This window comes from Lithobates pipiens, unplaced genomic scaffold (assembly GCF_037356315.1).
Source record: "Lithobates pipiens isolate NorthernLeopardFrog02 unplaced genomic scaffold, aLitPip1_a1.2 Scaffold_16, whole genome shotgun sequence".
Taxonomy (NCBI): domain Eukaryota; kingdom Metazoa; phylum Chordata; class Amphibia; order Anura; family Ranidae; genus Lithobates; species Lithobates pipiens.
This window is the reverse complement of record NW_027507748.1, coordinates 40921758-40936005: the sequence shown is the minus strand read 5'-3', so window position 1 is coordinate 40936005 and position 14248 is coordinate 40921758. Positions and strand designations below refer to the sequence as shown.

General features: G+C 44.7%; 1 protein-coding gene across 2 annotated transcripts in view; it reads right to left on the bottom strand.

Moving 5' to 3' along the window:
• Nucleotides 1–6724: 6724 nt before the first annotated feature.
• The window catches only part of LOC143981722 (cell surface glycoprotein CD200 receptor 1-like), a 55567-nt gene continuing 48043 nt past the window's right edge, over nt 6725–14248 (bottom strand). For both annotated transcript variants that reach the window (XM_077479766.1, XM_077479767.1), the window contains exons 5-6: nt 9870–9927; nt 6725–7895 (exon numbers count right to left, since the gene is read on the bottom strand). In XM_077479766.1, the coding sequence (XP_077335892.1) occupies nt 7761–7895; nt 9870–9927 (193 nt within the window). In that variant the 3' untranslated portion in view covers nt 6725–7760. The remainder of the gene's footprint in view (nt 7896–9869; nt 9928–14248) is intronic.

Here is a 14248-nt window from a genome sequence, read left to right as displayed (position 1 = left end):
TCTCTGGTGTTCTAAGTCATTTTCTAGCAAAACAAACAGTTTTTAACTTGTAAGCAACAAATCTCAGATAGAGGCTTGGTCCTTAACCTCCCTGGCGGTATGATTATTTCAGATTTTAGGTGCTGAATGTGGTACCATTATTTTGCATGGAAATTTGGCATTTTATATCGTAGGCCTGTAATTCTTAGCCCCTGTACACACGGTCGGAGATTTTGACAACCAAATCCGTCGGATTTTGTCCGTCGGATCTTGTCCGAAACTGTTGCATACACACGGTCGGACTAAGTTGTCGAAAAATCCAATCTTTCAGAACGTGATGACGTAATTTCGTTAAGATGGGACTACATTCAGGCTAGTAGCCAATAGCTTTGATGTAGGAATTTGATCTGAGCATGCGTGGCACTTTGTCCGATCAAAATTCTCTACACATGATCGGAGTATGTCCGATCGAACCAGTTGGTCAGGAAATATTTCCAACAAGTTGGAAAATTGGGTCTGATGGATATTCCGACGGAATCAGTCCGATGCATACCACACACAGTCGGATTATCCAACAACACGGTTCGATAGGACACATTCCGACGGATTCTCCGACCGTGTGTACAAGGGCTAAGATATGTTGCCTTTGTCGGAGTTCGTCCATCCAGTCTGCAGCCAAGTCCGGAATACCCATGGGTAAAGAGCCTTCTACAGAGTACGGGACCTCTAAAATCTACAATTCACCTGAAGACACCAGTTCTGGAAGTCTGCCACTATGTACTTTGCCATAATGTACTCTATCCTTTGCAGGTATGCTGGGGCAGCTACAAAGCCTGAGTTAGGGATTAGGGATGTTAGAAAGAGACTGTACACTTTATTCTGTAAAGTTTTTGGAACTTTGTCCTTGCCTCGTCTGTAGCTATTCAAGGTATGCAATGCAAGTAACCGACAGGCACCCATAGTCTACAGCTCGGATCAGTTAAATACATTGTGCTATGAAGGCATCAGTACAAGAGTTAAAACAGTTGATGACACAAGTAGTTGTCAATGGTAACAAAGGTTGTCATAACTGTGTACATATGACAGCTGGGATACCCTTTTGCAGGAGGAGTTGTTGTCGGCACTCTCTCTGTAAGCAGTCCATCTCCCATGGCAACGGAAGCAGATCAGCACCTCAGAGGTCCTCAGCCTGTGCCCAGCTACAGAAGAGGAAGAGTTAACTGTGTGTGCGCGCAGGGTCTGCTCAGGCGCATGGAAGCGCCTCATTACATTACTGGGAGTTAGGTAGCAGAGATACGATGGACAGGTAGAAAGGGCATTGGCTCAGCATGTCCCTCCTAAATGCATCAGTGACCGTTTTTGTACATTAACATTGAGAGAGTCAACTAGAGTTAAAGTGATTCTAAACCCACAACAGCAATATCAGTCTGTATATGCAGTAAAGCATGCTTGTTATACTCACTTTGGAAGCTAAGGGGTTAATCCTATACATTCTATAAAAAGGCTGATCCTTTCTTCTCTGATCCTCTTCTTTTTCCACAGTCCCCAATCTATCTCTTGATAAAGGCAGAGCCTTTGGAGACTCTGCACATGCTTAGTTTGGTGTTTATTGCTAGAGAGTTGTTTTTTTCTTGGGAAGGTGCATGTGATCAGCACAGGGCCAGTCAGCACTGTCCAGACAGAAGGTTAGGGGTCCTGCGTCCTCATAGGACAGTCAGAGGAGAATGAAAACTCCTCCTACAAGCTTTAACCAGACACTTATGCACATCACAAGACTGCTATATACTGCTGATGAGAAAAGGTAATTAGCAGTTTATATTTACTAAAATGATTTCATTTCCATATTCTGTGTACTGCTGGAGACCAGATATAGGGAATGCAGGCTCCTGAGTTTAGTAACACTTTCAGTCATTTGTTCAAGTAAAGGTACCTCATGTGGAAAGCAGTGACCCTGTTCAACGAGCCTAGCGTAGCCCAGAAGAATCTACCCTGGGGTAGGCCTCCTATGTGATCCACACTTGGTGCCCAATGAGTAGTGTCACCCAAATAGCCTCTATCTCTTACAAATTTAGAACAGATGTGTAACTAGCCTGGCTGTTTGGTCCCAGGTTCCATTTCCTGATAGGCACTCAGCAGCCAGGCAAATGGTATTTCCCAATCACTCAAGCCAGAGAACTGACTGTGCAAGTCTGTTTTTTGTGTTTTTTAAATTTATGAGTAGGAACTTAGATAGGGTGAGCCTAAGGAAACTCCAATGAAATTCAAACTGGTAATAGAGGACACTAATGCTAAACTAATACTTCAGGATGAAGGCACCCCCTGTTTTTGCAGTTGCAGGTTGATTTCCCAGGGATGCCACAGCCCTCTGGCTGGGTCTTACTCCCCCAGGAACAAGAAAGATCAGCTCTGAGTTCCAGCCTATTTATACCCCTCCCAGCCCCCCGCTGGCCACTCACCATACCGACCAGGAATTGGTTGGAGGAGCATTAGGATGGGATCTGTGTTCTTTTACCCACTATGCCCCAGCTCCTTGGGATACAGGGGGAAGTAACCAAGCCCACACCAGCAGAGCCCAGAGCAGACTTAACCAAACAGTTCTGACTACAGGGAGGCCTAAAAATAAATGTACCCACTAGTAGTTAAAGGTGACGCTACATACACCCACCTCTCAAATAGGGCCCTGTCCTTATGGGCTGTCTAACAAATATAACAAAATCTTGTTTACAGCATACTGCATAATAATTTTTCAATAAGAAGACAATTTAGAAAAATAAATAGCACATTTACAATGAAGGAGAGACTGGTGCCTGGCCTGATAAAATAGCTCCTCTGGGGCAAGGACAAATGTGAATGATTTAACATGGTCTATAAAGCTATAAGGAATTTGTTGGTGCTATATTAATAAGGGAAATAAGTGACAGTTTGCTTTTGTGTTTTTTTGTTTTCGTGAGGGATGTTGGGTAACTTAACCACTTGCCGACCGCCTAACGCCGATGTACGTCGGCAGAATGGCACGGGCAGGCATAAGCACGTACATGTACGTGATTTGCCTCCCGCGGGTCGGGGGCCCGATCGGGCCCCCGCCCGGTGCCTGCGGCGGTCGGTTTTCGTTCGGGAGCGATCCCGGACGAGGGGACGGCCATTCATTCATGGCCACCCCCTCGCGATCGCTCCCGACGAATAGAAATCCCCGGTGACATCACTTCCTCTCCTGTAATGTAAACACAGGAGAGGAAGTGATGTATTCTCTCCTCCGTGTCGGTATTTTTCGTTCCGACACGGAGGAGAGCGGATCAGTGAGTTGCACCAACACATCCCACACACAGTAGAACATGCCAGGCACACTCACACCCCCCCTTTACCCCCCGATCACCCCCCCAATTACCCCTGCCCCCCAGTCACAGTGACACCAATGTCATTTTTTTTTTTTTTTTTGCATTGGTGTCATTTGTGACTGTAATAACTGTTAGGGCAGTTAGAGTTAGCCCCCTTTAGTTCTAATGTACCCCCCTAACCCCCCCAATAAAGGTTTAACCCCGTGATCACCCCCCGTCGCCAGTGTCACTAAGGCTGGGTTCACATTGCAGCGGTTTATGAGAACGAATGTGATTCGCACCGCACTGCAGTGCAAATCACATCCGATCTCTGTGCGATTCGAGTTCAGCCATTCGCCGCACCCGCCGCACCCGCCACACCCGCCGCACCCGCCGCAAATTCGCACGGGACCCTTTTTTTGGCCCGCAGCAGAATCGGATCGCATGGGTGTTCACACCATGCGATCCGAGTTTGCAGATCGCACTGCGATATGCGAACTGATCTGGGGGTGTCAGTAACATTTCACTGACACTCCCAGCAGTTCGCATAGGGCAGTGTGAACTGCCGCCGGGAGGCATGCGATGCGGGAACCCGCCGCGGATTCGCGGCGTTTCCGCATCGCTCCAGTGTGAACCCAGCCTAATAAGCGATCATTTTTCTGATCGCCGTATTAGTGTCCCAGGTGACGCTAGTTAGGCAGGTAGGTATTTAGGTTCGCCGCAGCTTTTTATAGCGCCAGGGACCCCCATATACTACCGCATAAAGCCCCCTGATTGCCCCCTAGTTAACCCTTTCACCAGTGATCACCATATAACTGTTACAGGTGACGCTGGTTGGTTAGTTATTTTTTTATAGTTTCAGGGCACCCGCCATTTATTACCTAATAAAGGTTTAACCCCCTGATCACCCGGCGGGTGTCATTTGTGACTAATAACTGTTAGGGCAGTTAGGGTTAGCCCCCTTTAGTTCTAAGGTACCCCCCTAACCCCCCCAATAAAGGTTTAACCCCGTGATCACCCCCCGTCGCCAGTGTCACTAAGGCTGGGTTCAGATTGCAGCGGTTTGAGAACGGATGTGATTCGCACTGCAGTGCAAATCACATCCGATCTCTGTGCGATTCGAGTTCAGCCATTCGCCGCACCCGCCACACCCGCCGCAAATTCGCACGGGACCCTTTTTTTGGCCCGCAGCAGAATCGGATCGCATGGGTGTTCACACCATGCGATCCGAGTTTGCAGATCGCACTGCGATATGCGAACTGATCTGGGGGTGTCAGTAACATTTCACTGACACTCCCAGCAGTTCGCATAGGGCAGTGTGAACTGCCGCCGGGAGGCATGCGATGCGGGAACCCGCCGCGCATTCGTGGCGTTCCCGCATCGCTCCAGTGTGAACCCAGCCTAATAAGCGATCGTTTTTCTGATCGCTGTATTAGTGTCACAGGTGACGCTAGTTAGGCAAGTAGGTATTTAGGTTCGCCGCAGCTTTTTATAGCGCCAGGGACCCCCATATACTACCGCATAAAGCCCCCTGATTGCCCCCTAGTTAACCCTTTCACCAGTGATCACCATATAACTGTTACAGGTGACGCTGGTTGGTTAGTTATTTTTTTATAGTTTCAGGGCACCCGCCATTTATTACCTAGTCTCACTAGTGTACCCCTAAATTTAGGGGTGTCTACTTTCCAAAATGGGGTCATTTGGGGGGGGGTTTGTGCCATCTTGGCATTTTATGGCCTTCAAAACTGTAACGCCCTTAGAAAGCCTGAAGGCGGTGCTTGGTTTTCGGGGCCCCGTACGCGGCTAGGCTCCCAAAAAGTCCCACATATGTGGTATCCCCGTACTCAGGAGAAGCAGCAGAATTTATTTTGGGGTGTCATTTCACATATGCCCATGGCATGCGTGAGCAATATATCATTTAGTGACAACTTTGTGAAAAAAAAAAAAAAAAAAAAAAAGTTTGTAATTTTCCCGCAACTTGTGGCAAAATATAAAATATTCCATGGACTCAACATGCCTCTCAGCAAATAGCTTGGGGTGTCTACTTTCTAAAATGGGGTCATTTGTGGGGGTTTTGTGCCATCTTGGCATTTTATGGCCTTCAAAACTGTAATAGGTAGTGAGGAGTGAAGTCAAATATTTACGCCCTTAGAAAGCCTGAAGGCGGTGCTTGGTTTTCGGGGCCCCGTACGCGGCTAGGCTCCCAAAAAGTCCCACATATGTGGTATCCCCGTACTCAGGAGAAGCAGCAGAATTTATTTTGGGGTGTCATTTCACATATGCCCATGGCATGTGTGAGCAATATATCATTTAGTGACAACTTTGTGAAAAAAAAAAAAAAAAAAAAAAAGTTTGTAATTTTCCCGCAACTTGTGGCAAAATATAAAATATTCCATGAACTCAACATGCCTGTCAGCAAATAGCTTGGGGTGTCTACTTTCTAAAATGGGGTCATTTGTGGGGGTTTTGTGCCATCTTGGCATTTTATGGCCTTCAAAACTGTAATAGGTAGTGAGAAGTGAACTCAAAAATTTACGCCCTTAGAAAGCCTGAAGGCGGTGCTTGGTTTTCGGGGCCCCGTACGCGGCTAGGCTCCCAAAAAGTCCCACATATGTGGTATCCCCGTACTCAGGAGAAGCAGCAGAATTTATTTTGGGGTGTCATTTCACATACGCCCATAGCATGTGTGAGCAATATATCATTTAGTGACAACTTTGTGTAAAAAAAAAAAAAAAATTTTTTTTTTGTCATTATTCAATCGCTTGAGGCAAAAAAATAAAATATTCAATGGGCTCAACATGCCTCTTATCAATTTCCTTAGGGGGTCTACTTTCCAAAATGGGGTCATTTGGGGGGGTTTTGTACTGCCCTGCCATTTTAGCACCTCAAGAAATGAGATAGGCAGTCGTAAACTAAAAGCTGCGTAAATTCCAGAAAACGTACCTTAGTTTGTAGATGTGACAACTTTTGCGCAAACCAATAAATATACAATTATTGACTTTTTTTTTACCAAAGACATGTGGCTGAATACATTTTGGCCTAAATGTATGACTAAAATTGAGTTTATTGGATTTTTCTAATAACAAAAAGTAGAAAATATCATTTTTTTTCAAAATTTGCGGTCTTTTTACGTTTATATCGCAAAAAATAAAAATCGCAGAGGCAATCAAATACCATCAAAAGAAAGCTCTATTTGTGGGAAGAAAAGGACGCAAATTTTGTTTGGGTACAACATTGCATGACCGCGCAATTACCAGTTAAAGCAGCGCAGTGCCAAAGTGTAAAAAGACCTCTGGTCATTTACCAGCAAAATGGTCCGGTCTGAAAGTGGTTAAGATTTGGGAATAAAAGTTTCTCCTGTATTACCACAAGTATTGCATATACTCATCACGACTAATGATAATAAAAAAAAAAGTAGCCAACTTACAGCATTCATTGTTTGATTTACTGTTTATTAATTATTTTAGAATAAAAGTGAAATTAAAAAGGTAAAATAAATTAATCAGTCCACCCAAAAAAAAATCCTAAAAAGGTAAACCAGCTGTCTCTTCAATCTCGCAGGTCTGCACACTTGCTGTGCACGTTATTAAGTGGCTCCCATTCGGCGGGAGGATTTGGAACATGTAAAGGAGGATGAAAACACATAAAATAATCAAGTAGACAGGAACAGAGGCCGGAATGATGGAAGGATGATTTTGCTGTTGTTATGTCTAAGGCCGCGTACACACGGGCGGACTGTTCGTCCAACTTTGTCCGCTGAACAGTGTTTGGGCGGACAGTCCGCTCGTGTGTGGGCTTTCAGCGGACAGTTTCAGCGGACAGTTGGACGGACAAGGTTTTTCGGAAATTCCGTAAAACTGTCCGCTGAAACCTTGTTTCAGCGAACAGTCCGCTCGTGTGTAGGCTTGTTCGTCAAACAAAGTTGCGCGCATGCTCAGAAAGGATTTTCACGCCGAAAGCTATAATGCAGTGTATAGGACGTCGTATTTTTCGTCCCGTCGTACGTGCCGTTCACGTCATCGCGCACGGTTTCAGCAAACTGTTCGTCCGTCGTGTGTGGCCATGTCCGTCCATGCTAAGTTTGAGCGGACTGTTTGCCGAAACTGTTGGACGGACAAAGTTGGGCGAACAGTCCGCGCGTGTGTACGCGGCCTAAGGCATAAATGGTTGACTTGGTTGACTTGGTCCACCAGATTGAATTGGTTGACTTGGTCCATCAGATTGAATTGGTCGACTTTGTCCATCAGATTGAATTGGTCGACTTGGTCCATCAGATTGAATTGGTCGACTTGGTCCATCAGATTGAATTGGTTGACTTGGTCCATCAGATTGAATTGGTTGACTTGGTCCATCAGATTGAATTGGTTGACTTTGTCCATCAGGCTCAACCTACACTCTTTTGGGTGGCATGGCTCTATAAATACCTGCACCATGAGAATTTAAAAAAGAGCAGTCATTTTTACAATTTCAGAAGTAGATCTTCCTAATTCCATCACCTGCAGCTAGGTTTTTCTCCTTTGCTTCTGACAACTCACTGGTAGAATTGTAGATGGTGTTGACTTTTTGGGTAAAACTGGCATAGGGCTCCACATCTTCTACAATCTAACAGAAAAAAAAAATTAACCAGTTAGCAATAGTTATATTATTATATTATATTTTATATATATATATATATATATATATATATATATATATATATATATATATATATAAATATATATATATATAAAATTATATTTATGGAACTTATTAGCCAACATTTCTGCTTTAAAAATATGTTGTCAGGTTCCACCCTATAGCCAGGAAACGTATTAATACTATTATTATTATTATTTATACTATATTATTTTGTGCAGGAAAAACACTCTACTGTGAGTTTCTATGCATACTATACTTTAAGGTGAAAAACCTTCTGTGCTGCAGCTCCCCCCAGCCCTCCCCCTCTTTTTTACCTGAGCCTGATCTGATCCAATGATGTGCATGAGAGCAGTGGCTCCTGCTGCTGTCTCCCTCCTCACTGGGCATATTGAGAACCATAGGCTCCCGCTGCTGTCAACCAAATGCTGTGACACTGGAGCGGGTTCCACTATCTGTGTCAATGGCTGCAGCAGTGGGGCTCGGGTGCCCCCCATAGAAAGTGGCTTTTTGTGGGCACCCCGCCGAAGAGGAGGGGCCTGCAGTGCCAGCGGGGGACCTCAGAAGAAGAGGATCTGGGGTGATCCGTGCAAAAGCATTGCACGGAGCAGATAAGCATAGAAATGTTTGTTATTTTAATAAAATAAAAGAAATACTGATGGTTTAATATCACTTTAAAGCCCCACACACACTATCAGATTTTCTGCTGATTTTTTTCCTTTAGATTTACCAAAACCATATATTATGAGGTCAAACCTTAGGAGTTTCAATTTGTATGCAATCAGACAGGCCCCGGCACTACATGGTTTTGGTAAATCTGAAGACAAAAATCAGCAGAAAATCTGATAGTGTGTATGGGGCTTTAGGCTCCTGTATGACAGTATAAATAAACCAAAAAACCTCCAGTCAATTCCTCCTTCATTTGGGTCTCTACACTTCCCCTCCCAGACACTGCAGCTCGCAGTAGGAGGTTTCAACAACAGAGGCAGTGCTGTCAATCCAGAAAGCAGTGGGCAGGACTAGGTGTGGCCAGGAGATGATTGACAAGCTTCAGCACACTGGGTAGCTCATCCCTCTGTTACTCTGTAGCGGATATAATGTTCTTAGTCAACAAGCTGCAGGTTCATAAAATCCATTTATTGCTTTTTTTTGCCAAGTGACCAGTGGCCGCTGTCCTTACCCTGGATGCGGGCAGTGAGAGCAGCAGTCAGAGCTGATGTGACCATCTTCCATTGTGGTCGCCCCTGTCCTTAAGTGTGACGGGCTCTGGGAAAGCTGCTCCGGTGTCCTCTCCTGGAGTAGCTTCCGTGGTGCGTCTCCTCTCTGCTCCTCCCGGCTCTAGTCGTCCAATAGGATCGTCTGACGTTTTGGCCAATCAGGAATCGGGTTTCATACCTGCTTCCTGATTTGCTGGGAGAAGGTTCAGTGTTGCAACCACAAATTTTCATTTGCTGTCGCAACACACCTGGGTGGGATCAGGCATCCTCTGCGACCTGAGCCCACCCTATTTTGAAGCCTATTAGAGCTGCTGGCTCTAATCAGGTGCTTAAAATAAAAACATGGCCACTGTAATTCATGCGCCCAGTGCCCTGAAAGGGGCCGGACCCATGAATAGGGGGCAGCCATGGATAAAGTCATCCTATGTATGACTCTATCCACTGCATATAGGGGGTGGCGTGGAGAGGGGGCAGTGTCCAGGTGCCCCTAATGGATGGGCCGCGGCTGCAGGTGACCAATGTATGGTCAAGTGTTTGCTTCCAGGACAAAAAGTAACCAATGGATGAAGGTATGTGATTGCCATTCATAATTAAATATCATAGTAAGCACACACTTGTACATAAGAAGAGTGCTACCAAATGTGAGCACAACTAAAAAGCATAGTAATATGACAAACATAAAATATGTATTCGCAGGTCCCGGGAACATTGAATCATTTCTTACCACAGCAGGGTTTTCCTGCAATTCAGAAGTGTCTTCTTTTTTATTTGCAAAGAAATTCCTACAGATAAGAAAAAAATGTAATGTTAGTTTTGTTGACCCTCTCTGTTCATACATAAAAGAGAATAACAGAAAACTCTGCTGATCTGTTCAACCCACTCAGGGCTGGATTAACATAGGGGCTATTGGAGCTGCAGCTCCAGGCCCCTTACCTTAAGATAGGCCCATTTGCCCCATAAAAATCAAAAAGCCTGTCAGAAGTTACATACAGAGCGTCCAGTTTAAATACAAGCTGGCACACTCTGTTTGCAGCAGACTGAGAGGATGAGCTCACATTGCCTCTCACTTCTTGTCAGAGGCACTGAGCTCAATGGACAGCTTGGAGCCTGCAGAGTATGACAGGCAGCGCGGCCTGTCAAACTTGCCTATTACTTTCAATGGGACCAGTCTGCAACTGCAAGCCAAACTCGCTCGCAGTAGCAGCATAGTCCAACAATGTAAAACTACCATTCAGCAATGAAAAAAAAAAACAAGGAGGCGACAGTAGTACCTCATGAATGCCTGTCAGCTGCTCCTATACCACTCAGTGAAAAGCAATCCACCACAGATCACTTTTCAGAGGACAGAAAGCATTACCGCAAATGTGAAAGAAACTTAAAATACATCATCCATTTCACACTCACCACCAACCAGGTCACTCCCCACTTCCCATGTTAGCCACCTACATTCAACTTATATCACAGGTGACCATTTCCCAACCTGAAGATGACAGACCCTACTCCAAAAAATATCACTCCCAGTTACTACCCCCCACCCGCTGATTGATATCCCTCCATGACCACCTCACACCCCCTGCTGACAGACCTCTCTCCCCAGCCTGTCCCCACACCCCCTCTCACCTGCTGACCTGTGGATGGGGAAATCAATCTTGCAGTGTTATTATGTTCTGCCAGTGGGGAGCCTTCCCTACCCACACAATACAATCATCAGTGTTGCTAACCATAGCTGGCAGCAGTGATTGTTTTGGGAAAAACCTGGCAGGCTGGTTGATTAATAGAGTGCCTTGTGTACATCCAGCTAGCCCATACATAGATCGACTATGGCTGGTGTCTGCGTAATTGGCTTAATTTCAATCCATGTATGGCCCGCTTAACCACTACGCAGTCCCTAAACATCCTTCCACAAACCTTTACATTTTTCCTTCCCAGATTCCTTCATCCTCCTCACCTATACATAGTGCCTACTGTCATACCCTTCACACTCCTCTCCTGTACATACTGCTCACTGTCATACCCTCTACATTCCTCTCCCATACATACTGCCTGCTGTCATAGCTCAGCTCAAGTGGTAGAATCTGTCCACATGACAACTATTAGTCATGCACTCCACAAATCTGGCCTTTATGGAAGAGTGGCAAGAAGAAAACCATTGGTGAAAGAAAGCCATAAGAAGTCCTGTTTTCAGTTTGCGAGAAGCCATGTGGGGGACACAGCAAACATGTGGAAGAAGGTGCTCTGGTCAGATGAGACCAAAATTGAACTAAAAGCAAAATGCTATGTGTGGTAGAAAACGAATACTGCACCTCACCCTGAACACACCATCCCCACTGTGAAGCATGGTGGTGGCAGCATCATGTTATGGGGATGTTTTTCTTCATCAGGGACAGAGAAGCTGGTCAGCGTTGATGGGAAGATGGATGGAGCCAAATACAGGGCACTATTAGAAGAAAACCTGTTAGAGTCTGCAAAAGACTTGAGCCTGAACATTATAGTATGTGGTTCCAGCTGAAAAACCTGTGATGCCCTTCAACCTGTATGTTGAGGTGGTGATTGGGACCCAACCGTGCATGATGACCACATAGACATATCTGGGCCCCGCCTACACACTAAGTTTCCCCTATCTGACACACTCTCCCTGTCTTGTCACTCTCACCACCTCCAATATTCTAACTATCTGGCTCCTGCACCTTAATGACTGCTGTGAGACTCTAAGTTGGGTCAAAGCCTGAGTAGGGCAATATGGGCCACTACCAAAATTTTGTGACTCCAAGTTCTCAAATTGGAATCAAATTCATTGTCTGGAAATTCACTAAGAATTTAAAGAGTAAGTCCACTTTTGTTGAGAAAAAAAAACATTCCCCTCTGGGTTATCTATTTACATTGCAAGGATTTTAACAAGCTTTGTTGGTGATTCCCACCTTTTGTTATTCTAAAGAAATCACTATGTGTTTGTGTCCATGTGCGTGAGTCTAATGGGAGTGGTTTCATAATTATCAACTAGCTGCTGCACCTGCAAGCCTCTAATGAGGAAAATTGCAGGATCAGCATCCCTTTAGATGTGATTTCCTATTGGGAGTATCACATCAAAAATTACATTTTTGTTGCAGGGGGTGCCTGAATTCTGACTTGTATCTTCTGGGAATTTTTTTCCTACAAATGTAGAGTTACCCTTTAAGTTTGGCCCAAGTTGGAATCCAATCCTTAGCTAGTGGGCTATAATAGGCCACCTTTGAAAAGCCACATTTGTGTGTGTGAAAAACTAAAACCAAACTCTCCAAACAAGTAAGGGACAATGTTGTTGAGAAGTACACATCAGGATTAGGTTATAAAAAAAAAATATCTAAATCTTTGATGATCCCTAGGAGCACCATCAGATCTATCATAACCAAATGAAAAGAACATGGCACAACAGCAAACCTGCCAAGAGACGGTCCCATACCAAAACTCACGGAGTGGGCAAGGAGGGCATTAATCAGAGAGGCAGCACAGAGACCTAAGGTAACCCTGGAGGAGCTGCAGAGTTCCACAGCAGAGACTGGAGTATCTGTACATAGGACGACAATAAGCCGTACTCTCCATAGAGTTGGGCTTTATGGCAAAGTGGCCAGAAGAAAGACATTACTTTCAGCAAAAAACAAAATGGCACATTTTTCGTTTGTGAAAATTCATGTGGAAGACTCCCAAAATGTATGTAGGAAGGTGCTCTGGTCTGATGAGACTAAAATAAACATTTTGGCCATCAAAGAAAATGCTATGTCTGGTGCAAACCCAATACATCACATCACCCAAAGAACACCATCCCCACTGTGAAACATGTTGGTGGCAGCATCATGCTGTGGTGATGTTTTTCAGCAGTCAGGACTGGGAAACTGGTCAGAGTTGATGGAAAGATGGATGGTGATAAATACAGGGATATTCTTGAGCAAAACCTGTACCACTCTGTGTGTGATTTGAGGCTAGGACGGAGGTTCACCTTCCACCAGGAAAATGACCCTAAACACACTGCTAAAGCAACACTTGAGTGGTTTAAGGGGTAAAATGTAAATTTGTTGGAAAGCTCTAGTCAAAGCCCAGACCTCAATCCAATAGAAGATCTGTGGTCAGACTAATGCTGCATACATACGACCGGACTTTTCGAGGGACTAGGTCTGACGCTCTTTCTGATGGACTTTCGGCGGAGTTCCGACGGACTTTCCGAATGAACGGACTTGGCCACACACAGTCATACCAAAGTCAGACGCATTCGAACGTGATGACGTACGACCAGACTAGAATAAGGAAGTTCATAGCCAGTAGCCAATAACTGCCATAGCGTTCGTTTTTGTCCGTCGGACTAGCATACACACAAATGAATTTCTCGGTCCGGCGGAGTTCCGGTGGGAAAAATTTAAAACATGTTCTATTTCTAAAGTCCGCCGGATTTTTGGCAAGCAAAGGTCCGATGGAGCCCACACACGATCGAATTGTCCAATGGACTCGTTCCGTCTGACCTTTGCTGTCAAAAAGTCCAGTCTTGTGTACGCGGCATTAGACTGCTGTTCACAAGCACAAACCATTCAACTTGAAGGAGCTGGAGCAGTTTGCAAGGAGGAATGGGCAAAAATCCCAGTGGTAAGATGTGACAAGCTCATAGAGATCCAAAGAGACTTGGAGCTGTGATAGCCGCAAAAGGTGGCTCTACAAAGTATTGACTTTAGGGGGGGTGAATAGTTATGCACATTGACTTTTTCTGTTATTTTGTCCTATTTGTTTGCTTCACAATAAAAAAAATTAAATTCCAGGTTGTGAGACAACAAAACACGAAAAATGCCAAAGGGATGAAAACTTTTGCAAGGCACTGTATTCTTTAGTCGGAAATGTCTACTACTTTAAAATATACAACCAAATATTTTATTTCTCTTCTTAATAAAGAAATCCTTAAATTGAACAAGCTAAAACACATTTTAACATAACATCCACAGTATGAAAACAACCCCAAGGAATTCTTTAATGACAAGGCAGAAAGTTTTATAAATCAGTGTTTTGGCCATGGAACGGTAAGCCCTTGTACACACGGTCGGAGATTCCGACAACCAAATCCGTTGGATTTTGTCCGTTGGATTT